This window comes from Vidua chalybeata, chromosome 5 (genome assembly GCF_026979565.1).
Source record: "Vidua chalybeata isolate OUT-0048 chromosome 5, bVidCha1 merged haplotype, whole genome shotgun sequence".
Classification (NCBI taxonomy): domain Eukaryota; kingdom Metazoa; phylum Chordata; class Aves; order Passeriformes; family Viduidae; genus Vidua; species Vidua chalybeata.
In genome coordinates, this window is record NC_071534.1 from 5,338,452 (window position 1) to 5,365,975 (window position 27,524).

Sequence of the window (27,524 nt, forward strand, 5' to 3'; positions counted from 1 at the left end):
CTCTGGGGAGAGACTATTAGGAAAACTGAACAGGGATGAATAGGAACAAACCATTACAATTATTTTAAATAATTTCTTAAACATAAACTTCAAAATCCCACTACCACAGCCCTGAAAGTTGATAGCCCCTGTATGTTGATAACTCAAAATCACTTTTTGCAATACTTGCTTTTTTTTTTTCTGTGCTTGACAGGTAACTCTCAGCTACTTAATTCACTTTGAAATGAGAGACACTCATACATGAGTAGAATCCACATGGCTCAGAATTATCACAGAAATCCATGGTCTGATCTGGGAGTGGTGAAAACATCTTTCCCAGGGAACAGTAAAACCCTGATTATCCTGAGCAAGTTTACTTAATTGTTTTTGATTTTCCTCTAAGCTAATGATGATGGGCCATTTGCTCCACCTTCCTTTGCTCCCTGCAGTGCTGCTGTCCTTGGGAAATGCATAGCAGCAGACCTACTTCAAAGGACAAGAAGAATGACTTTCCAGCATGGCCATTTATTTGTGTTTTCCATTATCTTACATGTCAATTATTGCAGCATTGGAAAAAAGAATATTCATATTTCACATTATTAACTGGGTCTTAGTCCAGTATTAAATAATCATTTACTTACAGCACTAAATTAAATCTTCTTACACTGCTGATGGATCATTATTCTTCCACAATTTTTCCTTTTTTCCATTGAAAGACACAAGCTGCCTTTTGGTATTGATTTGTACAATGAGAACCAGTAATTTTCTACTTTTCCAGTCAATTCAGGGTGTGAATTGCATGCTCTGTATGCTCTAATGGGTCAAAGTCCATTGCATTGTCTTTGCCTTAATGAACTTTACGAGGACACAATAAGCTTTGAAAATTTCTGTCTATGTCTGCTGAGAACCTGTGATTAGACACTTTTATTTATGATCCTTGTTTTTAACCTTAGTTTAGCTATCCATAGGGTAACCAACAGGGAAAAGGATTACTACTTTTCCTCAGCAGTACCAAGCTTTCCTTCTATTCATTGCCAATCATATTTGAAACACAATTGCTGAGATTTAAGTCACACATCCTACATATGTTTTGACCACTCCATCTCTGCACATTTTATCTTGTTTTATTGTGTACTGGAATGAGGTAAGACTTGGAATTTGTAATGTGAAGAAACCTTCCCTTAAACAGGACCATAAATCTGACACATGGAATTCCCGTGTTTTTGCTTTATCTGCATCCAAGCTGCCTAGCACCCTGCCAGCTTTGTATGGGATGAGCTAAATAATATGGGAGTGATTAATTCAGGGTCTGCATGATTTTATTCCCATTTGTGGCTGACCATTAATAGGTCTTAGTGAGAACTCCACACTCCAAACACAGATGCTACTGCTCTGGGAGCTGCAGCGGAGGCAGTTGGACAATTTTTTAAATGAAGTTAAGTCCCTCTGTTTTCTAGTGTATCCTACAGCAGTGACATTTGTGACATTTTCTTCTGCATAATCGTAGTAAAAAAAATGGTTGCCCAGAGTTTTGAGGTTATATGATGTAGGACAACTTGACAGAGTGGCACAATGCTTATGTTGTCTCATTAGTACCAGAAAACTGTAGGATCCGAAATTAAGATGTTGTTAGTGGAAAGCCACTGTGCAAATTAGCCCTAAGCCCTCAGCCTGAGGGGCAAGTGAAGTTATGACCACATAACTGAAGGACAGGAGAAGCAGGACAGAAGTGTGACAGCTTCCTTCAGGAGAGCCACATTCCAGCCATGACTACTCCCCTGGTGATTCTATTACATTATAATAGTTGGTGTTTTCTTTAATACCATACCTCTTGTGATCCTGGACATCTCAGATCCCATGAAAGGGAAAAAAAGACTTTCTAGCACTTGCATTTCCAGTGGAAAGCTTGAATATTAAGGACTTTAAAATCACAAAGCACAATAAAAATGCATGATTGTTTATTATTAAATTGACTAAAGCCACTCTGACTTTTAAAAAATACATTAAGATCTTGGCATATTTGATGATAATGTTCGACTAGGATTTTCTAGCATTGTCAAGCATGTATATATTGGGGCACTAGTTTACAGCCATTTAACGAGAGGAAAACAGAAGGGTAGAAAGTGGGCAATTCCTCAAATCTATCAAAAGAACTCCACTAATACACCACATTGCTACCAAATCTGAACCTAAAGTTGAATGATATGTGATACTATTTCTGCAAAAAAAACCCAAATTCCTAAATTGAGGAGGACGTATTCTGTCCTATCAGCCAATTTTAAGCATTAAGGACAAAGGACTTGTGTTTGAAGATGTGCAGTAAGATCCACCTGTCACTAGAAAAATGACAAAAGTCTTGGAGTACTTACAACCTCCTACTTCCCCATGCAAAGACATATCAGAAATTTTCACTAATAAAAAAGAACAGAAAATTCAAGAGCTTTCCAAGTTTTCTTTCAGTATAGTATGTGAAGTGAGTTTAACACGATGCACAAGAGGCAGCTACAGAAAATTCAACATTAAAAGGCCAAGACAGTAGCACAGCATCTCAGGAAGCACTGCTGAGTACCAGATGTATCCTCACTGTGCAAGTGTGCTAAAACACTTCCCTCCAAGACTCAGAACATCATAACCTATGTAAAGTGGGGAAGTTCCCCCAGCGAATTTGGAGTACAATGACAGATTTGGCTAGAGAAGTTGAAAGAATTGTGTCTTTGGAGATGGAAGCACCATGTTCCCAGCTGGACTCTAGGCTGTAATATTTTTCAGTGGTTTTTTTTCATCAGAGAGTCCTTTCTGAGGGTGGTATAGCTGACTTTCCCTCAAAGCTCCATTGTGAAGAAGGCAAAACATTATCTAGAAACAATGAGCAAAATCCCAGCCTTGCTATTTAACAGCAGGAGTAAAATCCACTAGCAAACTTTGACTTGCAAAGTCAGCAAACACATCTGTTCTGGTCAATTTCTGGACGCTTTCATAACAGCATTTATTCTTTTCAGAGCACTGCGAGAAACACGACTGACCAACAGGCTTTCTTGATTAATAAAACCAAACCAGTTGGTACTCCAGTTTTGCCTTCTTTAAAGGAAAAATGCATTCATTTCATGGAGCTCAACAACAGTCAGTCTACAAGGTGTGGATCAACTCTTGCTATAACATAGAAAACCTTTTTTAAAGTTGTTAACTGACATTTCTAAGCTTTGTCCTGGAGATGGTCATGATTAAATTTTGCATAATACCAAGAGTATACGAGGGATATAAAAGACTAATCCACTTAGCAGCTTAACCAAGAGGAAAAATTTGATCAAAACATGTAATTGCTACAGACAACTGAGTTATATGATTCCTCTGTAAAAACCAGTATGAAATTCTGGATGCTTATAATTCAAAATAAATATCAACATTTGGTCCCAACATACAATCAATCAATCAATCAATCATCCTTTTGAATATTTCTTAAATGTTGTGGAGGATGACTGCGTCATCCCTGCCTTCAAATCAACTGTTCTTTGAAAAATTTGTTGAAGAAAAATCGTGTTGAAAATGTGCACACACATTGTGACTATGACATTAATATTACATATTGATATAGCCAAATTGAGTGTAACTTGATGCTCACCCTGCTTGTGATAATCTGTATTCTTCTGAGTAGTCTTGTAATTCCTGTGCAACCATCAGTCCTTTGTAAACCTGCTGCACTTGCTGTCTGGAGCTTACAGGAGTTTTTGTTCCAATTTGTGCAAGTGAAAAATTATTTAATCTGAGAAGCAAACACATTTCTGATTCCCAAGATGATAATTAGATGATACATTATCTTATGACACAACATCTGGATCCTCTTCCATTTTATTTGGCAGACAATAAAGACTTCTCCATTGTGTATATAACTTTGTTTTTAATACTAGTGTGGCAATCGAGCAAGAAAATGTTCATCATCCTGATTCTGTGGTATTCCCAGCAAGCTCCATAGAAGCTTCTAAAACGTTCTGCTCAGGATGCTCAGGAAACATTGACATTTGTCAGACTAATGTATTTGACTGTCAACCTTGCAATGCTTCTAAGTTTTAAAAAGCATAAACTTCCATTTTTAATATTGATTTAATATAAATTTTTTTATTTTTATTTTATTTAGGGGTTTTGGATATAATTTTGAAGTACAAATTCTCATGTCACATTATTTTATGAGAACTTGTTAGCAACAAGTGTAGTAATAATGACACACAAGTTTTTCCCTCACCAACATCTCCAGCCAACACCACCAAAGAAAAAGTGCTGACATTTTCTTCAAAGAACTGATCACAAAATCTGCTCTTAATTTCTTGGTATATTTGTAGAACCATACAAAGACAGAACTGTATGCATTATATTCATCATGGTCACAATTGCAAGATATGTGGAAGACATTTTGAGCCATAAATAACAAGCAGCAGAATTCCTGCTGACTTCCTGGGAGCCAGTGCTTCCCAATCATGCTCTAAATATGTAATCTATGATCATAATAAAAGACTGGGATGTTCAAGTAATGGAATATCTAAAATTATTGCCACAAAAACAGAGACTGATCATGTATCACCATGACCAGCCATCTTCTGGAAAATTTATGCAGCAACATTGATGCGAACACTTAACCAGTGCCCTAATTTGCTAGTAGTACAAGAACTGGAATATCTTTCAAAGTTCATTCAGCAAAAACAGTTCTGTTTCTTCCTGGGTTAAAGAGCCTCCTACAGCTTTCTGCAGAGGGGGTCAGTTAGGACAAATTTCTTTTGAAATGCAGAGAGGAATTTGATGACCATCAATGGACCATTGCTGAAAAAAGAATGCCACTTGCTTTGGCTTTTGAGAGAAGACAAAATATTTTAACATGAAGAGAACAAATGCCAATGATTTGACTTCTGACAGTGTTCTATACCTATTACTAGAGATTCATTATCAAATCTGAAAAAAAGGACAAATTTCTAGCATTTTGTTGGGAATCATATTTTTAGGATATGTGTATTAATATACATCTCATTGTTTTACTAGTGTTCACTGCTACACTGTTTAAAATTGTCATCTGAAAAAAAAGAATAGTTTGAGTGTTTATTCAATAATAGTTTGCACATTGTATTATTCATTCCAGACAATGGAAATCATCTAAAAAATGTTGGTTGTGTAAGTCTGAAATGTGAGGAATTATAGGCAATATAAGCAAATGTGAATCTTCGATGCATATTAAAATGGTTACACTTACACAGCATTTAAGACATGGATAAAACATCAATACCACATCTACAGAAAAATGTGGCTATTGTGGCTATTATTGCTACTATCACAGGATAATAACTGTAATTATTATCACAAGGATGATGTATCACTGGATGGTGAAACAAACACAAAACCTGAGCAACTCAGCAAACATAAAACTTGATAGCGCAACTCGGGTGGTTTTTCTGTGATGTTCTACTGTCAAATATGACTCTAATTCAACAGCAGGACTATTAGCTTTATGTGGGCTTTCAAATTAATAAACAATGAAAACAATGGTAGCAGATGAATCTTCTTGAAGCCTCAGAAGAACAATATTCTTGGACAGAGCACAGAAAAGAAAACTTTTTTTTTTGGTCAATTCCCACAAGAACATTAAATTGAATGCAAGGCATGAATTGTACCCATGTAAAAAGTGTTTTCCAGTGTTTCTTTGGCACATTTATGGACCATTGATGAAAAAAAAATGCCACAGATGTTATAAAATCTTTCTATACAGTATTCAGGATGTCCATGTAAAAAAAATTTAAGACGATCTCATCCACACATTATGTCACTCTTGCAATGGAGTGTACAGTACCTAAACTAAGTCCATTTGATAACTGCAATGACATTGTATGTGATCTGAAAATGAGCATAAATTATGTGAGTCCCTCTGAGAAACAATTTATATTGGTGGCTAAGTCCTTCCAGGAAATAAGACAAAATCTTACACATATTCCCTTCATCAAAGGGGTGGAGAAAAATCTGTCAGCTCAAACGTGGGCACAGGAAATAGAGAAAGAGCAGGGTTTCGAGTGTTCTAAGGGAGTTTTGGTGTGAAAAGGAATTAGGCTCTCTAAGGTCATATCTGCATGGGTGATTTCAGACAGTTGGGAATTAACCTCGTCATTTACTGAGCTGGCAGGACATGACACACTTCTGATCAGAAGCCAATGTAAAGATGCACAAAAGATTCAAAATACTAAAGTGATCTCAGCCTCTGGAATGACTACTGCTGCTTCTTTGTTCTGCCATCTAATGATGGAAGTGAAGGAATTCAATGCTTCAAGGAATTCAAGGGTAATTTGACAATGAGATTCTTACAGCAAGGCAAAAATTCAAATATTCCCATATCTTAAGTATTGACAGTATTCAAAAAACGTTGCCCATTATTCTCTTTTGTGCATGACTTGCACACATGTGGTCTCAGAGCCAATCTAGAATCCTGTAGTGGAAGCAGATAAAGAGCCAACAGAAATCTACATAAATATAACATAAATGTTGCAGACTGTATGAATGCCACAATGTTCAGTATTAACTTTGTGTAAACTATTGGCTGCAAATCACACAAATCACAAGGTCTAGAACTCAGTTCTAGACCATGAAGTAAAAGTGTTAAAATAGAGTGATCCTGACTAACACCAAGGAAAGACAGCATTCTAAACACTGGATCTACTGTTGTCCTGCTTTTTAAGTCACTTCTAATACATGCTGTCCAACCCAGGTCTTTATATAACAAGATTCATGGTTTATTTCTAATATGAAGTGTATGACCATAGAGATAAAATATTATATGAGCTTTTTTGATGTTCTAGTTCTTACATTTTGATTCTGAGGATTAGTTCCAGGGTTTCTTGTTCCTCCCAGTACAGTCTTGCCAATATTTAATATTACCAGCCAGGCCTCAGAGGCAGATAAAGTTCTACCCCACAGACATACAACATGGTATTTTCTCCTTTATGTCATTCTCCAGTCTGTATGTAGGAATAAAAAAAGAATTGTTTAAAAAATGTGATATCAGTTTCTAGGAGACAGATTGGATTTGCAAACTTGTCCCTGGCTTTAAACTGAAAGAGAGCAGGTTCAGATTGGATATTAGGACAGAATTCTTTTCTGTGAAGGTGGTGAGGCCCTGGCACAGGTTGCTCAGAGAGGCTATGGTTGCCCCATCCCTGGAAGTGTCCAAGGCCAGGCTGGATGAGGCTTGGAGCAATCTGGGATAGTGGAAGGTGTCCTGCCCATGGCAGGGGATTGGAATTCAATGATCTTTAAGGCCTCTTCCAGTCCAGGCCATTCTGTTATTCTGATTTCCTTCTCCCAAATTTCCACAGACTGTACTCTCTTATGGTTAGATAGAAATAATGAAAAATATCCCTAAGATTTAAAGCTTTGTATGAGGTATGGAGAAGGTGGAAGGTGGTTATTGTATGCTGCAAAGCTCATCTACTGAATAGGTCTGGTTTTGCTGTATAAGTAAATTTCCTCTCTGAGACTTGGAGTTTTGAATGTAACCCCAGCTCCCAATCTGGTCTTGCATGTCTGTGGTCTAGTCTGTAATTCTGCTTGCAGGATAGAGAGCAAAATAAAAGGAGTAAAACTGTCAGAGGTAAGAAAAGAATACGTACAGTTCTATGTGACCATCACAATATTCAAGAGCTGAAGTTAAGTAACACATGATCTAATTGGAAAGATGCACTACAGCTGCCAGTGAAATCTTACTGACTCCAATCATAAGCTTCTTCAAAGATTGCTTTTACATAGTGTTACAAGTCAGAATACAAATCTCTTTATTAGGAAAAGGCTGATAAACAGGCTCTGGCTTTGAAGGGGAACACTTGGATGTACAGGCCTAGAACAAAATCAAGAAGTTCATTTAGGAATCTGCTGATACCACATTTCTACAATTAAACACACATTGGGAAAGCACTAGTCAATCAATTTCCTTTTACAGTACCTCAACATTCAAAAAATCCCATGGGGACATCTATGTCATCTTTGGTGCAGTTACAGAGACAAAAATTTCACTGGTTTAGGAACTGAAAATGAGTAGGCAACTCGTTAACACTACAGGATTTTCTTGTCAGCCAGAAAAAATGGAAACTGATCAGTCAATCCAGTATCAAATAGAAGACTGGATTTTAATCCATTTGCAGGGTAAGGTCATCATCTAGTAAAACCAGCACTGTTTACTTCTTCAGTGAACCGTTGTGTATGTAAAAGACAAAAATTATTGGGTTTGATTACAAAAATGAAGCACAGAAAAAGTTTTGAATAAAAACCTTAACTTTCTGCAATACATATTACATACTGCCAATACATGTGCAACCATTTGGTGTTCCTTTTTACTATAAGAAAGCAATTTATGAAAAGTGCTGATGAAAAAAAATCAGCTTAACAAAAAAACCCGAAACACCTCCAAATAAGAAGAACCACACTTAAAAAATGTCCATAAGCTCACCGTAAGAGAGATCATTCTTAGTTTTATTTACGTACCTAAGCATGAACACTTATTTTCCTTTATTTTATTCAGAGCTCTTTTACAACTAAGGCCCCAATTCTACAATCAATAGAGTGTAGGCACAGAAATTCCACTCAATCTGCTGTTAGCAAGACTAGAAAGACCTATGAGCAATCCAAAGTCCAATAATGTCAGTGGGGAGTTTTTCTACTTCCTTCGATGCACTTAGAAAGGGCATGTGAGGTCAATAGGCTGCACTCCTTATTCTGTCAGAAATTCCACTGAGGCAGTGCAGTGCCACTCTCCACATAATTACATACATCTTCTTCCTGAAACTGAGGTCAGTCACATCAATCGTAATGTCATGAGAAAAATGACTTTTGGAATCGAACTAGCTTAGTAAAACAGAAATAAAATACATACTATACATTGGTCATGGCAGTGTTTTACGCTACCCTAAACAGATGCACTGTTTAGTTTTTAAATTTTTCTGTTCCTAGAGCTGGATTTGCTTATAAATGACTTAAGAAATGCCTGACAACACTCTTATGTTTCAGTACTGATTCTTCTGTTCTACATCAAAAGCAGTAAGAAATAATAAGCTACTCAGGTTCACCTGAGGCAATGGACTTGGGTAGATACTTTGGAAATAGAGATGGATTTGTACCTATTATCAACTAAATGTTTGTCTCCATTTTTTAAAATATCAAAAATAATGGTGAATCACATCAACACATGGTGCCAAATTTAAAACAGACATAACAGGGAAATGTTATAATTTCAGACATAACAAGGAAACTTTTGACATGGGCTACTAGAAAATATAAAGAAAGCAAAATCCTAAATAAAACAAATCCTAAATAAACTAATTTTTTTCCAAGGATTTTTTTCCCTCTCATATTTGCTATCTGATAATAGTAGTAAAATAAATAAATAAATAGAAGAACATCATCCACAAACATTTCTATCAAGAATTTCAAATCAATCTTGACTCAATGATACAATCAAAAAAGATTGGAATATATTCATCATTTGCCAGATGGAGATTTGCAGCTTCACAAATCACACTGTATCATCAGCACTGAGAATGTCAGTCTCTGTTTTCTGCTGGGGTTGGCTCTTCCTTTAATAAAACATTTAACTGTTTCTGGGCACACGAAAGGAAAAGTTCCAAACTATGCAGATTTCTCTGACGGACAATTTCATCAAGCTGTTGAAATAAAAGAAAAAAAAAATAAAAACGATCAATCAACTTTAAGAAAACCTGAAAACAAATACCAGGGGTTGTCAGCAGAATTCTAACAATATTAAACAACAAAAAATCAACAACTAAAGAACCTAAGTAATTTCAATGTGTATAATTTAACAGCAACTTTCCAACAGAGTATTTGAGTTTCTCCAAAATAAAATGTACACAAGGCTAAAAGTAACTTTAAAGCTTTCAAATTCAACACAATCTATTTGAGAATGCTAAACAGTCGAACTGTCATGCTAGGTAAATCCCCAGAGAAATAACAGCTGTTGCTTTTATAAAAAACACTGCTTCAGGTTTAAAGTGATCACTACATATGACTGCATATTCAAAATTTTAAAGCCTACTGGTAATTTAAATGGCAGCATGTTTAAGTAGTTCCCAGAGGAAAAAGTCAACGTATTTGTTATTTATTTTGCTTGTTCCTACATTTTATCCCCTAATGCCAAACAATGTGAACTATATATATATATAAATATATCTTTGCTGTATAGACAATCTACCCCACCAAAAAAGATAAGAATGCCATAGCAAGATTTGGCAGGGTTCATAATTTAAATGACAAAAATATGGTTTACTGAAAAGCATTTGAGTTTTTTTAAACATTAATTAATAAATAAAATGCACTGCAAAATTCCTTCGAGTTGAATACTGAAGTTCAGATGTCAAAGTATTATCACAACTGAGAGATGTTTTCAATCTGACTATCCTTTACTCAGCCCAAATTCAACTAAATAGCCATATAACAATGACACAGGATGAGACTGAAAAGTAGTGATACAAGGCTAATATGGCATAAAAATGATGCCACTCAAGGGAAAGGAAGTAATGGAATTTTGAAGAAGTCAGCACTTCTTTCAGATTATTGTGGAGAAGTTCATATGCAATGGAAAATGGAGGGTTTTTCAAAAAATGTTTCCCAACTTATGTATTTTGGACTAACAGCTTTAATTACAGCTTTTAACAAAAACTGATCTGTTTATCACCCAGCAGTCCAGTTAATTGCTGTAACACTTGAATGCCCATTTTATTGTATAACAGATACCCATTTTTAAAACATATTGTTATGCGTAGTAGGTATAATTCGCGCCTATAAAATGATATATAGGTAGAAGTTTTATGTGGTTAAAAAACATAGACATAAAGCAAGTAAGCCAGGGCAAGGGGGTTGCCTCATGTATGTTGAAACCGTTGCTGATAAGACCTCATTTGCAAGTTAATACATGTGGCTCGCTGGGAGATGAGCCGTTTCTCGAGATGATCTAGGAACTCCCAAGCGATGATCGATGATGATGATGATGATTGTCCTGACAACTACTCAAGATTGGGATCACTGGAACATCTCAGTGCCGGGTTCCTGTAGCTCCATCACCGATGTACATCGCTTCCTGGACCTTGAATTGTTCAAACCAGCGCAGAGAAAAGAGACTTCATGAATATGTGGGACTTTGAATGGAAAGAAAAGGCTGATCGCCAAAATCCCGGCCTCGAGCAAAATAAACTGTATAAAAACTGCTCGTGCAGGACGGATGGTTGTGAAGCATAGGAGACCCTCTGCTAGAGTGGTTGAACCTGTCTCACCCAGGACTGTCCTTTTCTTTGTGGCTGGCTCAGATAGAATTTGATCGCTATGATAAAAATTGGTTTTTTTTTTTCTTTTTAATTTGGCTGGGTCAATTTTTACCTGTAACAATATCAACGCAGAATGCAAGGCAAGGATAGTGACAGCTTCCCACTTCACTTTGAAAATGCACTCAGGAAAAGGTTGCAGTGCTGTGATTTAATACACAAACATTTTTATGACTCTATGCTTTTCTCCTCCTTAAGTTCCTCTAATTTATGCAAAACTGGGTAGTTAGAATATTTTGGCAATTTGTTTCAACAGAGATAAATAATGTATCAAATCTAGTCACCAGCGGAAAACACACATATTTTCTAAACACCACAGAATCATAAAACTCTCCTTCAGTAATAGAAGCATAGAATCACAGGATGGTTTGGGTTGGAAGGGACTTTAAAGATCATCCAGTTCTAACCCCCTGCTATGGGCAGGGGTGCCTCTCACTGGACCAGGTTGCTCAGAGCCCCATCCCACCCGGTCTGCCTGTGTTTCTACTTCTGCAAATTTTCAGCTGTTCAAAATTTTGCATCTCTCTGCAAAAGCAGGCATTAGGGCTCCATACGCAGCCTTGTAGCAGCGTGTGGCAGCAGTGCCAATCGAGATCCAGGGAGGCCACCACCAGCAGCAGGGAAAACAGATGAGACAAGTCTCTGTTGGTCAGCAGGAGAGTCCATTTTATTCCCCCCAACCCCACGCTGGGGGGGAGCAGGGGGGCAGAGGCCCAAGAGCCTGAGCAAAGCCCAGAGAGCCCAGAGCTGAGAGCAGAGCAGACCCAGGACCGTGGGGTTTTATCAGGTGTCCCATGGGAGGAGTCTTAAACTCAGATTACAGCCTCCTCAGAATGGGAAGGCTTCACAGACTCCATACACAGCCTGATGAGAACCTAGCCCACTGATTTACAACAGATTTTAAAGCAGATCTAGTTCAAATAAATGTCAGAAAAGTCTGTTCTTGAGATATTCAAGTAACAGCTGCTACTGACAAGAAAATGGAAGAAACAGCAAACTAATCTCTAAAGAAGCTGTATCTGGAAGAGTGTGGAACAATGGAACAAAAAAATCCCCACTCTGTTGTGCTGGTGCATTTTCTCTGATTTGAAAAGTATCTTGCCTCCTTTGTATCTTCTGGACCAAAACATTTTGCTTGGGGAAGTTTGCAGATTTTTTTTTTGTGCCTGTGATCCATATTTCTTTGGGGAATGAATGGACAGATACAGCCCAGTTCACATAATACCATCTGTTGCATGTTAAGAAAGAACATGAGATACCTCTTTCTCCAATTAAAAGAGTTCTCACATTATGTCATCAGATTCTCTTGTTTCTGGTAGGTATATCACATGGAGAAGCTCAGCATGAAACTGAATTTTGGTGCATGTTTATTGCATGTTATATCATTATACTCCTAAACAATTATTTATTGAGCTTTGAGCATGAGCTTTGGCTAAACTCTCCATTTCCTTTTCATGCAGACTTTCCTTGCAAATTCTGCTTTAAAGGGACCAGAGTAGCTCACCAGGTGTGTGTTCTGATATGCTGCTGTTAATTTCTTTATCAAGGCTGCAATCTCAAATTGTATAGGATTAAATATTAAATTTATTTCACCAAGTACAAAAGTAAATGTTTAATGTGTGTAGTGATTGGCTGCAGCACGAACAAACCAGAATTTCTTCAGGCTTGAGCAAGATTTTAAAAGTCTCAAATGAATTAAGTACACATTTGAGGAGCTTTTGTTGAACTCAAGTGGTTAGTTGCTAGTCTCCATTTGTACATAAGAAAAGTTTATTGCTTGTTAAACATTTATGTAAATGCAGTAACATAAAACTTGAGAATTCAGTTTCCCCTTGTTTGCTCCGTTTGTGAATATGCATTGTCTTGAGCAGGACATTCTAAAAATCTTCAATGCTACAGAAAATGACAAAACAATCCAGAAAGACTTGAGATCTTCACATAACACAAAAAGAGAAGCAATGATGCTGTCTTTGAAAATGGTACATTTGAATGTGTTCAGAAGGAGAACATGCTTGTTAATGGGAAAATTGTCTTGGCCAGGAAATAGAAATAAATGAAGCTTTGTTATACAATTTTTTATACAATATTTTTTAATGAACTATTAGCAATGGATACAGCTTTCTTGAAGAGTGCCTCCACATTGCTGTGCTCCTGTGCTCATTATGCTGTGCTTGCATAATATACCACAAAATGGGAAAATTTTTAAGATATTTTAAATCTCACTTTTCCAAACAGTCTTTTCCCTATATTTTTAGGTCCTGTTCATTTCATTGAATGACCTCATGATTTAAACAAACATAAATGGACATCTGGCAAATTCAAATGTGACTTATATGCAAATGTAATCGTTATGAATAACACATTTGGGCTGGAGCATTCACACAGCGAAACCAATGCATCTGATTCTACAGATGCTGAAAAATGCATCATGTTGGTTCAGATCTGCCAAGAAAGGGCATTTTCCAACACCATACTGTCACTGTTGTCATTGCTACTTAATATTTCCCTTTCACTCTATGAAATCTATTAGTTCAAAGTTCCCAAATTCTTCCGACTGTGTCCAGTTGGTGGAACTTTAATTTGCTCAAAGCTTTAATGTTCCAGAACTTCATTATTTTAAATTACCCAACAGTATCTTTTAACTCTGTATAGATTTATATTTTTTTTCCTGAAGAACCAGAGGTTGTCTCTCTAGGCACTTGTATGGATCCTGCTGAGAAATCGGATATATGAGATTTGGAAAAAAAAACACTTCTTGAATTCCACTCCTTAAATTCCCACTATCCTTCAGACATTTCATTTACCAAAAATGACCAGAGTCATGCAGGACCATCCAACACTTTCCGTGCTGTTTGTTCCGCTCTCTTTAAAGCCTCAGTCCAGTTCTCAGATCTAAGTGCATTCCCACACTGTTTCTGGCCAAAGATGCCTGGATGAGACACCCTCGGATGTGGGGTCTCACCTCAGTCATGTCCATAGGCCACCCATGCAAAGCATGACCTGAAGGCACAAGCCACAGCAGAACTCCTGAGCGGATGCAAGAATTGGACTTGGGAAATGGAAAAAAAAGAAAAAGACACTGTATTACCACCAGGAGAATGCTTCTACCCCAGCCTGCTCTATTTTACTTTAAGTCAACCCATCACTTTAAGTTCCCCTGCATCACTTCAGCCACCCACAGCTCAAACCAAAGTTAACCACCATTCTACATTTTCCTAGATTTATCTTATCTTTCAAATTTTCTGTGAAATGGGAAGAAAGTCTACATGAGTGATGCCTAAAGTAGAAATTAGTTTCTTACACAAGCAACTGAGCATGCACATCCTTCATACCTTCCCCTTGCAATATCTACTTGAAAATAAGTTTGTTTTCATGACATTCATACTTATCTTCCTCTATTAAATACTCACCAACTTGTAAAAATACTTCAAATTACTAGAGGAGAAACCCAGTCAGAACTCTATAACTAATTGCTGTATGTCAGAATTATACTCTCCCATTCTAGTAACTAATAAAATAGCACACGGAAAATATAATTTTAGGTTAAGCACAGAAAGTTATGAGATGAAATCCTGATCTCACCACAGTAAAGGTATATTTTCTCATTAATCTCACTATGGCCTGAAGTTTACCCAGGAAAGTGAAGAAAACAAAATTAATGTTAAATATGGCTCACACTTATGTTCTTCCATACAGGAGGAAGGGGCAGTGGGGGAAGACTTAAGATTCTCAAAAGTATCCTTGTTGCTCAAAGAAAATCATGTTCATGCAAAGACAGGAAAATTTCAAATGCAAATGAATGTTTTGGAGAATTGAAAACACAGAGATGGATGTGTGAAGAGAATGGGTTCTGAAGGTGGATTTAAGGGACTGATTATAAGGATTTCCATTTATTTGGTGTTTACAAGTAGCTGTTCGTTGCCTGTTGAATAGGATTCATCACCAAGGCATTTCTTTGAAGTTAAATATTGATTAGCCACAGGTAATTATTCATAGACATCAGTCTGGCATAATTAAATATTTTCCAAAGGACTTGCAGTATAAGCATTCTTATATGTTTCCTGTCCCCTCTTTGATGAATGTTCAATAGAAAGGGGACATTTTGACACTGGAGGTAAAACAATTGAAGCTTTTTTAGTAATTGGTAAAGTAGTTTACCCTAGTTAATTTAGTCTTAATTTCTCTATGTATTTTTATTCCTGATAAAGATACTAAAGCTTTGTCTGTTTGCTGTTTGCAAACAAATTGATTTCCATTTGCTATTGGTCTGTATGGTTTTGTATTATATGAATTTACTAACAAAAAAAAGTTCTATAAAAGAAAGAAAATACAAATTGAAGAATGATGACAGCATACTTCAGACTATTTTTTTTTATAATTTAGTTAAACTTATTTTCGGAAGAAAATTAATATAAGACTAAACTAACAATTCCTATTTTTACTTGAAAAGACTCTGGAATAATTTTTCATTTTCTTCTATAGTTCTGACTGTTCACTCTTTGATCAACACTTAGATGGATGTGTCTATGGAGAGCAGAACACCAGTCAAAAGTGCTGATGATGACAGACTGCTTTTCTAAATACTTTTATACTTTTATTAAGGACTAGAGAAACAAATTTAAGTCCCTTTGAAATCAGTGGAATTGGGAATATACATTACTTAAGGCAGAAATTATAGTGATGCTTGATTTGTTCATGCATATAAATAATTTACTAAAAAATTCTGTCAGTGGCATTCCCTCCTCTGTGCAGGGACTTGCTTGACAACGACAACATGTTAAAAATATGCTGAGTTGCTCCTGGAGCAGGGAATCCAGATGTAACACAACTTCTTGCTTAGAGTCAACCACTGATGTTGCAACTGAATTTGCCTTTAGGTATTTCTGTTTATCCTAATTACCTGTACATCTGTACCTAACAATAATTACCTAACAATATGTAATTATTTTTAAATTATTTCAGCATCAGTCTGAGCTATAAATTACAGTTATGGTCTTTCTGAACAATGGTCTGAACTTCAATTCTAAGTGAATAAATGGGTGCATTTTAAATCTGTGATACTTTCTAAATATTTTTAGAGACAAAGTATTTTTGAAAAATAATGGCTTTTCATGTATGATCAAAACCTTAACTTTTGCAGGCTCCTGCTGGCCCAGTTGATGGTGAAAAGCACTACTGCACCTTAGTGCTAAGATTCCACTGTGCTGGATATTGGCCAACAAACGCAGTCCAACAGACCCTTGCAGTGTAATTAAACACTCATCAGTGTCTTTTCATTGCTTGATTAGTCAATGCTCCTCTTTGAGAAAAATTCAAAGACAAGGGCTTTGCTTTGTACAATTTTTATGATATATAGACAGGTTTTGTTTGGGTTTTTCCCCCTCCACAACTAACCCACTCCAGCAAATGAGCCTGAGACAATCCTGAAAGGTTCTGTAGCTGCAGAAATTCAGCCACATGCTAATATTTTCTAGTAAAACTGGGTTCAGAAGTCTTTCTCAATGCACTAACACCGAGAAATGAACTTCTCCCCACAGATCCAACAGACTTTAAAAAAAATCCCTAGCACATTAAATAGACCATATAGAAAAATTATTACCTTGAGGAACATGCAAATCTGAAAGTTGGATGAGGAAACAATGAACTATTTCCTCTCATTTCTATAATGTATGAGAAGGAAAACAGATCCAAATGGTACATATGTGCAGCAGAGCTTATTTTAGGGTTAATCCCAGGACAGGACATTTTTGTCTGTCCACCTGTGAATTTCTACTATTGACAACACTTACTAAGTATATAAAAACAAGGTTCTTCACGGCTGTAATTTATATAGTATCTCCTACACATTAGAAAGTCATCAATGTTCAAGACAAACTCTAGAAAAGAGTGATGTTTAATAAATTATATTGCCATGTGAAAATGTTTGGGTTTTTTTCCCCTTTAAATAAATAATGCTGCAACTTCTAAACCTTAAGGATTTTATGTTCGGAATTTGATCATTAAAATAATACCATATGTTGGACACATCTTTAAAACAGATTTGCCTAGTTTGCTGAAGGTAGTGGGAAAACAGCCTGTCAAACTGCTCAGAATCTCCACTGTCTCCCAGCTGGACCCAGGAAAGTAAGAAAATACTAGCTTTTCTTTATATAAGTACAAGAAAGAAATTTGCTTTCAAGGAAATTAGATCATGTGCAAAAAGAACTAAAAACCATTGCAGCATCTGCTCAGACTACTGTAGAAGGTGAAAAATAGGCATTTTCTAAGCCCACAAAAATAATAACGAATATTTATGTGCATTAGCACATGAGAAATCTCTTCAGTGACCTGCCTACTTAATAGGTTATTAACATGGGGTTTCTTCTTTTCTAAAAATTATTTATAGACTATCACCATACACTAAAAAACGGAGTTACCATACTTGCTACTATAATTGGTTCAGCAATCTGATTGTTGTGGTTTTAAGTCACAGATTTAAGATTCTTAAAACAAACATACAGAAACACATGCAAACAGTGTCTTCAAAATCTCTGACTGACAAATAGTTAATATTTGGCCTTGGCAAATGCCTACAGAGCTTATGAAACACAATGGATTACAGTCTCTCCACAAGGTAGGCACAAGCAGACAACTAAAGACAATGTGGCCAAATTCATCAGATCACTTCCTCTGATATGAAAAAAGAGAACTAGAACTTTACAACAGCACCTAAATAAAGGATATACAAGTGACTATCCTAGATTGCAAGGCAATGTGTGTATTCTATTTGCCATCTGTTAGAGGTGTGGCAGTTATCTTCTGTTAATTGGGCAGCTTTCTTTATCTCTTCCACAAACCAATCCTCCCTCCAGGGACACATCTGCTGTTAATGGGCCATTGAGTGTCACTGCATGGCTGATAAAAAAATCCATCATCCCACTGGGAGATGCTCTGCCCAGGGGGAGGAGCCAAGCATTCCTACCTGGATATAATCTGAGATTTTGGGACAGCAGAACAGCCTTTTCCACTGGATTCCCAGAGGAGCAGCAGCCTTTTCCACTGGATTTCCAGAGAAAGACCAGCCCCATCTACACCACCACTGGATCTTCAGAGGAAGGCTACACCCATTTCTGCAGGATCACTGCTGCAACAGAACCACACCTGTCACTGCAGGAGGACTGCAACCACCATTTCAATTGGACTGCTGCCAACACCCTGACCCACAGGGTGTCAGGTCATATTCTTACTCTGTCTGTTGTTTTGTATTACTGCATTGTTTATTTTATTTTTATTTTCTTTCCTAAAAAAGAACTGTTATTCCTGCTCCCGTATCTTTGCCTGAGAGCCCCCCCCCCCTTAATTTCAAATTTATAACAATTCAGAGGGAGGGGGTCTACATTTTCCAGTTCAGGGGAGGCTCCTGCCTTCCTTAGCAGACACCTGTCTTTCCAAACCAAGACAGTGACTCACTGGTTTCTATCCAGGCTTGTCAGAGCCTGAATGCTCATACAGTGTAGAAGTCCTTAAGTTTTCTTCTAATCTCCAACTGTTTTAAGTAACCAAGTCAGTCTTGGACACTATCACATCCTGATTTAATACAGCTACATATGACTTAATAGAGATTACACAGGGCTTCTGTGGAGCTTCATAAACCCAAATTGCCACCTTTCCAGGAAAATGCCTGAAGACTATCAGACTATGCTTCCTGAAAAGCCCTGAGTGCAGGGCTGGGTGATAGATCTGGTATCAAAGATCTATTTCATTTGTCAGTATGCAAACATGTTCCAAGTTAATCCACAGTAACCACGCTTGGTTAAAAGCAGCAACAATCTTCCTACACATAAAAAAATTTATTGTTATTCAGCCAAATAAAAAAATGTTATCTGATGGGCTCATGTTGAGTCATGCTCACAGAATTGCTTTACGGTACCCAGATGATATCTACAGAACTGGATTAATTAAGCTTAACTTAAAAGCAAACAGCAAATAGAAGCATTAATCAGAACAATATTTTTTGTTACTGTGAATATGTATTTTGCATTATCTGTGAATAAGTATGTAAAATAGAAATAATCATTGCATCATATGTGTTTGCAGTGTATACAAATTGAAAAAGAAACCAAACCCTAATAATGTGCATGACTGTGAAACCACAGCTGTATAACTGCTACTCCATTGCCATGGGTGCTTTCTAAACATCTATATCTAATGTGATCCTTCATGAACAGAAGGCTCAGCACAATGAGCACAATTTCATTGCCTCTAAGAAGGGTAACAGGTAGTTGATAACACACATGACAGAGAATTACTGCTTTAGGCTGGGAGGTGAAAAAACTGTCTTATATGGAAAGCTGAAGCTACAAATAACATAATGAGTCAGACTGTAATTAATCTACCTAGATATCAAGGAGACTGCAGTTGCATCATGATTATCTGAAGGCTCCTGTGAAACTTTGACACTATCTGCCAGAGCCTCTAAAGCAAAGTGTCCCCTGACAACACACTGGAGTTTGGTAAATAGAAGCAGCAGGAGAAAAATCCCACCTCTTGCTTTTGAGGAACACGTGATTTAGCAGCCAGGATTTCATTTTAATGAAAGTTTAAGATGTGACAGGATGAAACAGGACATTCTAGAAATCATGGACAAAGGTGATATCACATGAAATACAGGTATCTTTCTAAAATTACCATTGTAGGTTACAGTTGATGGATTCACATGAAGAAATTAAATGAGGAAAAACAGCCTGCAGCAAATCTGTGATAAATTTAGCATTAAATCTGTGGCAATATACATGCATTAGGATAAGTAATTATACATCAAGGTTCAGGGAATTCAAAATTAATATCCTACTATTCAGATAGAAATTTTTGAGCCCACATTTACTACTGGACTTCTTCAGTACTGAAAAGATTGAACACAATGTTTTTTACTGACAGTAACATTTTACTGGAAAACTCAGTTTGGAGTTTGAAGCCAAGCTACTGCAGCAAAATTCAGGGCAGCTGCTGGCAAAATAGTTCATAAAGCTGCAGCTGCAACAATATCATCAAAGGCAAGACCTCTTTGTTTCAAAACACACACAGATTGAGTACCCACGGCTCTCAGCATGTCATCACTTACAACACCACAGGCAGGAAGATTCTAAAGGAGGAGGGAGAAATAACCAGCAGGACACAACAATCTGCAGGTTTTCTGCTCCACACTACTCCAAATCCTTCCTGCAACTGCCAGCCAGTGGAGATTCCTCAACAGCAGTGTATTCCCCAAAGCAGTTTCCTTTGGGTACCTGCCTGGCTATTCTGCTGCTTTTTCAGATGCAAATTTGTGTCAAGGCTTTGCTGAAAAATCACACCCAGAACATACAATTGTTGTAGTTGAGATGGTCACAATACACAGAAACACTCAATTTTCAGAAGGCTTCAAACCCCATTTTATTATAGCATGCATGCTTTTTATACATTCCTACAAAACTCCTAAGTTTACAGTTTACTTGTTGGTCGGGAAAGACAAACAAAATGCTTATTGGAAAAGACAGTTGCAGGTTTCTCTTATTTATCCTTCTTTCTTTCTTGGTTTCTGTGTCAACGACCTTGGTAGAAAATTCTTTCAGGGGGAAACATGGATCCTCTTATCAAACTTCTCTCTGGCTCCCAGAAGTTGCTGTAAAACCTCTTCCACATACAACCACAAAGTAAACAGCAGTTTCTCAAATTGGCAATACTTTGTTTCACATTAGTAAAAAAAAAAAAAAAAAACAAACCAGAAGAAACTGTTGCTTAGCAGGGTGGGGTGGGGGGAAAGGGCAAGGGAGAGAGAAATATAGTTGACCAAATTATATGAGTCAGTAGCCTGCAGCCAAAGCAGAAAAATAACATAAATACTTATTAACTATAAGTCCTTGAAGCATCTTGCTGAATTTCTAACACACGGGTAAATATTTGAATGCAAAAAGTAAACAGGAAACCACATCCCTTTGCTTCATCTATCTAATCTTGCTATTGCTGTAGGTAAGAAAATTTATTTCTTTACATGTTTCTCTAGCTTCACAGACAACTCGATAAAGTCTCAAATTTTGATCCCACTGGCTTTGCTGCAGGAATCCAATTGCAGGAAATAATTTTAGGCAAGATTAATCAAAACACATATGGTAAGGCCAACTTTCCCATTTACTTTTTAAAAATCAGAGTACAGTAGAAGGATAAAAACAGTGAAAGACATACCTGGAAAAAAAGAGCAAAGCTGCACATTTGGGGTAAAAATACTCTGAACTTTCCTGCATATAACCAACTATGAAAAGTCTCAAATAATTCCCCAGCTAAAAGAGTAAGCAGATAAAACTATTGAGGTTCAAGTATCTCCACATAAAAGGACTTGGGTGTAAAGCAGCACAAAAACCCCAAACAAACCCTGAACTACGAATATTCCTCAGCTGTAGGAAAACGTCTCAGAACAGAATAAACCATCCTTATACACAACGTTATCTACTCATTTTATTTGTGTAGTGAACAAGAGAAAAAAATAATATGCCCTCAAAATTCTACAGCCAAGACAATCTACCAAGTAATGTCACTTTGTGGTGGTTCTGCAAGGACTCTAGGCTTATTTTATCCTGGTACATGGACAGAGAAATTCTACAGAGCACCTCGTTAAAATAACTGCGATTTCTGGATCTTTGCAACACAAACACAGAGACCACAAAACTGCCCCTGAATGTCATGGAAACAATGGAGAAAAGGGGCTTCTGTGTTCTGTCTTTGTCTCTTTGGGCCTCAATTCCAGTGTAATTAAAATGGTATCACAAAAATCTAGGGATTCAAGAGACAGTGAACCAACTTCTGATCTCTGCACTGGGAACTCATAATAAAATCAATCAGAGTGGAACAATTGCCTCTTCTCTTTTGCAGTGTGACAGCCTTGCAGGTGCATGCCAAAATGCCTTTGTTGAGCATGGCCATCATTAAATTTCTAAGACTCTTTAGGATCCCCTTGGTGCTAAAAGAATGGTACAGCAGGGACTTGGAAAAAGCCAAGAAGTTGACCTATGACTAAGAAAATAAAACTGCAGATGATATTCTTAGCTTTAATTAATCCAAGTGATCATATTGAACTGATTAAACTTTCCCTCTAGTACAAAGCAATGTGGATTACACCAAGTTAAAGATTAAATTTATAACTGCTGTTATATTACAAAAATACCTAGTTGTACATTCTCATAAATTCTGAATCAAGAAATGACAGTGAAATACAAATACAGTTACAAGCATATAGATTAATTTGAAAGACAAAGACAGTAAATAATTAAGATTTTATCTTAATAGGAATGACAAAAAAATCCCCAAAGTCCTCCTCCTCAAAACACTCACTTACTCAGCTTAATAGAGTATTAAATGTTTAAGCTTCACAATTCAGCTGATCTAGCTTTCTCACTAGGATGGCAAGATAAGAGTATTCATGTTGATTTGGATGCATAGATTTTTCACACATGGATGCATAGATTTTTCTGGGGTTTGTTGTTCCTGTTCTTTTTTTCTCCTTAAGTTACCTACTCTTGGTTAATCAAAAGGTCTCTTGAAAATCTCCATGGACAAGAGTCACAAGTTGCACTAAAAATAGTTAATCCCACACACCTAATCAAGAACTTTGAATTTTTTTCTCTACTCAATAGCAAAACATATTTTGAGAAAGTCATACAGAACACAAAACAACCAATCTTCAAACAGATGATCTGGTTACAATTCTCACATTTCCAGAACTACACCATGAAATTCTAATACTGAGGGATGAATCAGAAGTAACACAGGAGAGCCTCACTTGCAGGGGGCCAGAGGTGTGTAAGGATGCCTCGCTTCCTGCTGTCACAGGCAGCCTTCCTAACGGACAACAGAGACATTTGGGAGCCTCCTCTGCCTTCTTATCAAATACTTGCAGAATAGAGGGACCCTGGATGACAGATCTTGCCTTTCCCTGGACCTCAGGTGTTGCCTAATCACCTGATGATGAGAAAACCACGCCGCTCTCCACTGACAGATAGATCTGTCTAGATCTGGGTAACACTAGTACAGTGCACACTGCAAGTCTTTATTCCTGTGAATACTGTATATCCACAGAGCCAGCTCAATAATTATGTGTTTGCAGAGGAAATCCAAAGTTACTCTTACAGTAATTAAGATGATATACATTGGATCAAAAACACAATACATCTCAATCAGAAGAGTAGCTTTGAAATAGTGGAGTATCCAGTCATCTCATTGCTGAACATTATAATTCATCCTGTTATTTTTTTCCCTTTTTGGCTTTGATAGCACAATATTTTCTCAGTAATAATACCACTTGATTTCAGTTTCAGCTGGAATCTCGCCTGACTAAAGAGTACAGGTATAATCTCAGTCTTTGTAGATTTATACACTGTGGCACAAAAGGATATATGAAACAGTTTTTTAACTTAAGTAAAGAATTTCAAACTCTGGCAATTTTACGCTGAAGTAATTGCAGAAAGCCCTACAATAGGCTATGTATGTAGTTTCAACTAAATGGCTTTCATCAGCATAAATGATCACTCAAAGAGTTTGGAAATTATAATTTTGGTTATTTAACAATTTTCTTTGTATTTCAATGAAACTAAGTGGCAGAGAATTGTATTTTCCCCCCTTTCCATTTGTTAAAGACAGAACATTATAATTTCTAGGAAAATAAATTTTTTTCTTGAATGCATTATGTTTTGCTATTGAAAAGTGGCAGAAAAATGCCAAAATGTCCTCTGAAGAAAAATGCTTACAGGATCAATCGATAGAAATACTACATTCCTCCACAGGAGACTATAATTTCCTTTTAATATTTGGAAACAATAATTTCAAAGCTTATAGAGACCTAAAAGTTCAGGAAGAAATGTCTGGCTCACTTCTGTATCCCCTGCAGATACATCACACTGTTTCAGGATCCTTATCCACAGAGGAGAAAAGGAGAGCCAGGTGCACCAAACTCATCTTACACTACAACTTCCCATAAATCCCTGGCTTAATCCTTTGGATTTATACTGCTCTTTGAGTTGGGTAAAGGAGCAGTGTGAAAATGCTCCTAAAGCGTCAATGTAAATGTTTCTTTAATCCTATTAAATCCACAAAACAGGCCCAGCTGAAGGAGCAGGAAACTGAGCTAAGGAACTCTCAGTGACACCATCACCAAGTTCACCCTGGGCATGGCACAGATGTCCTGACATCAGGTGGATTGAGGACATCACCATGGGGTCCCCTAGGACACACTGGATGGTGGTGTGCTCTGCAGTAACACGAAGTTTTGCACTGGTAACCTGCAGCAGCTGAGTTATTAAAATAGCTGATGCAGAAACAGAAGATAGGACTAAATATTTTTCAATGCCACTTTGTTGCATTACACAGAACTTTATGTTCCCCAAACATGACACTGAATTCAGCCAAAAATGATACAACTTCATTGCTTTTCTTTAAAAGTCAGAAGAAGGGGGAAAAGTTGAAAGAAAAATACTCAAGGTGACGCCACACTTTAAAAACTGGGAAACTGGTCTGTTAAAATGTGTTGGTGGTAACATTTAGGGTTTGGACTCCCATTAATGGGGCCCCAGGGAAAATATAAACACTCTTTCTGAAATTAAATCTTTGAGTTTGCCCACCGCAGTCTTGTTTTCAGCTTCATCTGCTGGCACGTCAGCCTGCAATTGAGGCCTTGCATCAAATGCCAAGCCAAACATTCAGCAACAAGAATGGTAATGACACCCTATTTTGTTCTAAGGCACATTAAAATATAGCGGGTATTATTAAAAAAAAAGGCAAAAAATCACTCATTTGAGATTAATAACATAAAAGAAACTGATTTTTGTAACCTCTCTCACTTGCACTTGTCTTCAAATAATAAACCTTCAGAAGAAAGCTGTGCCTGACTCTTGAAATCAAGCAGACTTGCAAAACAGTAACACATATCAAAGTTCTGATAATAACTGCCTAAGGGCATAAGCTTTACCTACAAGAGTTCAAAACTAAATTCCCTGGTTTTGATACACGATTTTGCAAGTGGCTTAACACGAATGGATCAATAAATTGAAGTCACTAATTTGTAATAGAAGTTTCTCAGGAGGGATCCTTCCTATTCACAGGGATATGACATACTAATATCAGAACTCTGTTACTGGAACATCTACCAGCAACTCTAAGTTATCTCTTGTATACCCATATTCTTTTCCTAAACACTGTGTTCAAGGTGAGAGTGTGTTGCTCCAGCTATTAGTTTTTCCCTCTCTCTCTCTCTCCCAAACCTCCGGCCTTCTGTAATCTCTCCATGTAGATGGATCTAGAGTAAGGGATGCAATGAAAGATACAGCCCCTGTTCCAGGTAAGGGATTGAGATCTCTTGCCTGAGAGGGGAATAGTCAGCCCAGCCTATCCTAATCCCAGCTTCTGTGATGTCTCATGATGCATAGGAACTACCCCCTATATGGGAAATATTGCAGTCTGGATCTACATGGGATGTATGGAGTTTCTAACATAAACACTGCTAAGACATCAATCCCTGATGTGAATCTGGGTTGAAAATTGATCTGACTCGGGGAGCAGACTGTACCCATGACTCAAACCAGGGATTAGCAATAACTTACCTGCCATGGGTAGGGAATTTGAAGAAGCTGCCAATTTACCAAGGAGACAGAGGAAATGGTGCATGAGGAATTGGTACAGGGACTTGTTCCACCACTAGCACACAATGTTAACTTGCATAATATAAGATACAACATACTCCAGACTGCTACCCAATAAATGGAGTGAATTCCAAGCTTTATCTTTAAAATCAGCCCCTCAATGTGAATAACAAAGTGAGACCAAGCAGATGTCAATTCATGGCCTAATCAACAGCACTGTGTAGAAACCCTGCACTGTTATTTGCAGACTGCATGGATTTCTTTAATCAGAGGGAGGTGAGACACCAGAGCAGGTTGTCCAGAGAATCTGTGGATGCTCCATGCCTGGAAGTGCTCAAGGCAGGGTTGGATGGTGCCCTGGGTCATCTAGTGGGAGGTGTCCCTGCTCATGGTGGGGGGGTTGGAACCCAACATGACCTTCCAGGTCCCTTCCAAACCAAACCATTGTGAGTCTGTGATTCAGGTCTGAAAGCAGCAGATTTCTGTGTTTGTCGTACCTCCCCTGGAGTAAGGAATTAGAAAGAGGGCAGAGTGCTGGATCCTTATTATTGTTCTAAGCTAGAGCCAAAAATGGTTGCAGCAGACACTTTTTAACCATGTAAGCTTATCAGTCCTCAATAGAATCACATCAGCACTCCTGCTGGAACCATAAAGTCAACCATAAATTAAAAAAACCTGAGTATTAGATGTAATAACCTGCAGTAACTACAATACCAGTCTAGTTACTGAAGTTAATGTAGTACTACATGGGAACAGTTCTTTTCTGTTCAAGACATTTGTAGGTAATTGAGAAGCCTTTCAAAGCAATAGTTTCACATTCATATGGAGTACTTTTCTGAAAGGCAGGTATAGGGGTTTCTTATTTTATTTCCATTCATCATCATGTCAGTTGTGTAACTATCTACTTTATTAGAAATAAAATAATTGAGCAAATTTACTTAAAAGAAAATAAATATTAGATGTGCACAGTTGAAAAAATTTAGGCAATATAAGTAAAGCAAAATCAGTAATTTCTAATCCAAATGAGATTAGCACCCAAAGAATCTGAGCTCTCGGGTTTAAAGCTACATTAGGATTCACGTTTCAAGAGGAGATTTTGTGGAGTTGCAATGGTTACTGCCAGCAGATGTATCATAAAAGGAGGTACCATCATACATGGAAGCACAGAGAAGAAAGCAAAGGTGCAGTCAACAATAGAAGGTCAAGGACTTCTCATCCAAATAGAGATGTTACCCATATAATGAAAGTCTAGAAAGCATGCAATTCAATAACTTAAGGAAAGACAAAATATAGGTAACCAGTAGTTGAACTCTATGTCAATTCTTAGTTGGACAGAAAGCCAAACTGCTTTTGAAATCTCTTTTTAATTTTAAAAATTTGCTTTGGTTGTAATTAGGACAATAAACATGAAGATTGGTGTATGGATAAGATGAAAATGGGTCCAGCCTTCTGACACTTCCTCAGTAGCAGAAACACCAATTATGTATAGAGATTCTTCTACAAGGATAAAGTCACCTTTGAAAGTAGGAAATTAAAAATCAATAGCAAGAAAAAA

At 37.2% G+C, this 27,524-nt stretch overlaps 1 protein-coding gene across 8 annotated transcripts in view; it reads right to left on the reverse strand.

The window, feature by feature from the left end:
* Positions 1-7,758: 7,758 nt before the first annotated feature.
* CCDC91 (coiled-coil domain containing 91) overlaps positions 7,759-27,524 on the reverse strand; it is a 113,197-nt gene continuing 93,431 nt past the window's right edge. For 6 of the 8 annotated variants that reach the window (XM_053943988.1, XM_053943989.1, XM_053943981.1 and 3 more), the window contains one exon: positions 7,759-9,656. In XM_053943988.1, the coding sequence (XP_053799963.1) occupies positions 9,537-9,656 (120 nt within the window). In that variant the 3' untranslated portion in view covers positions 7,759-9,536. Of the gene's footprint in view, positions 9,657-11,017; positions 11,093-20,737; positions 20,979-27,524 lie in introns of those variants that run through there. The other 2 variants (XM_053943987.1, XM_053943986.1) reach the window with 2 other exon arrangements.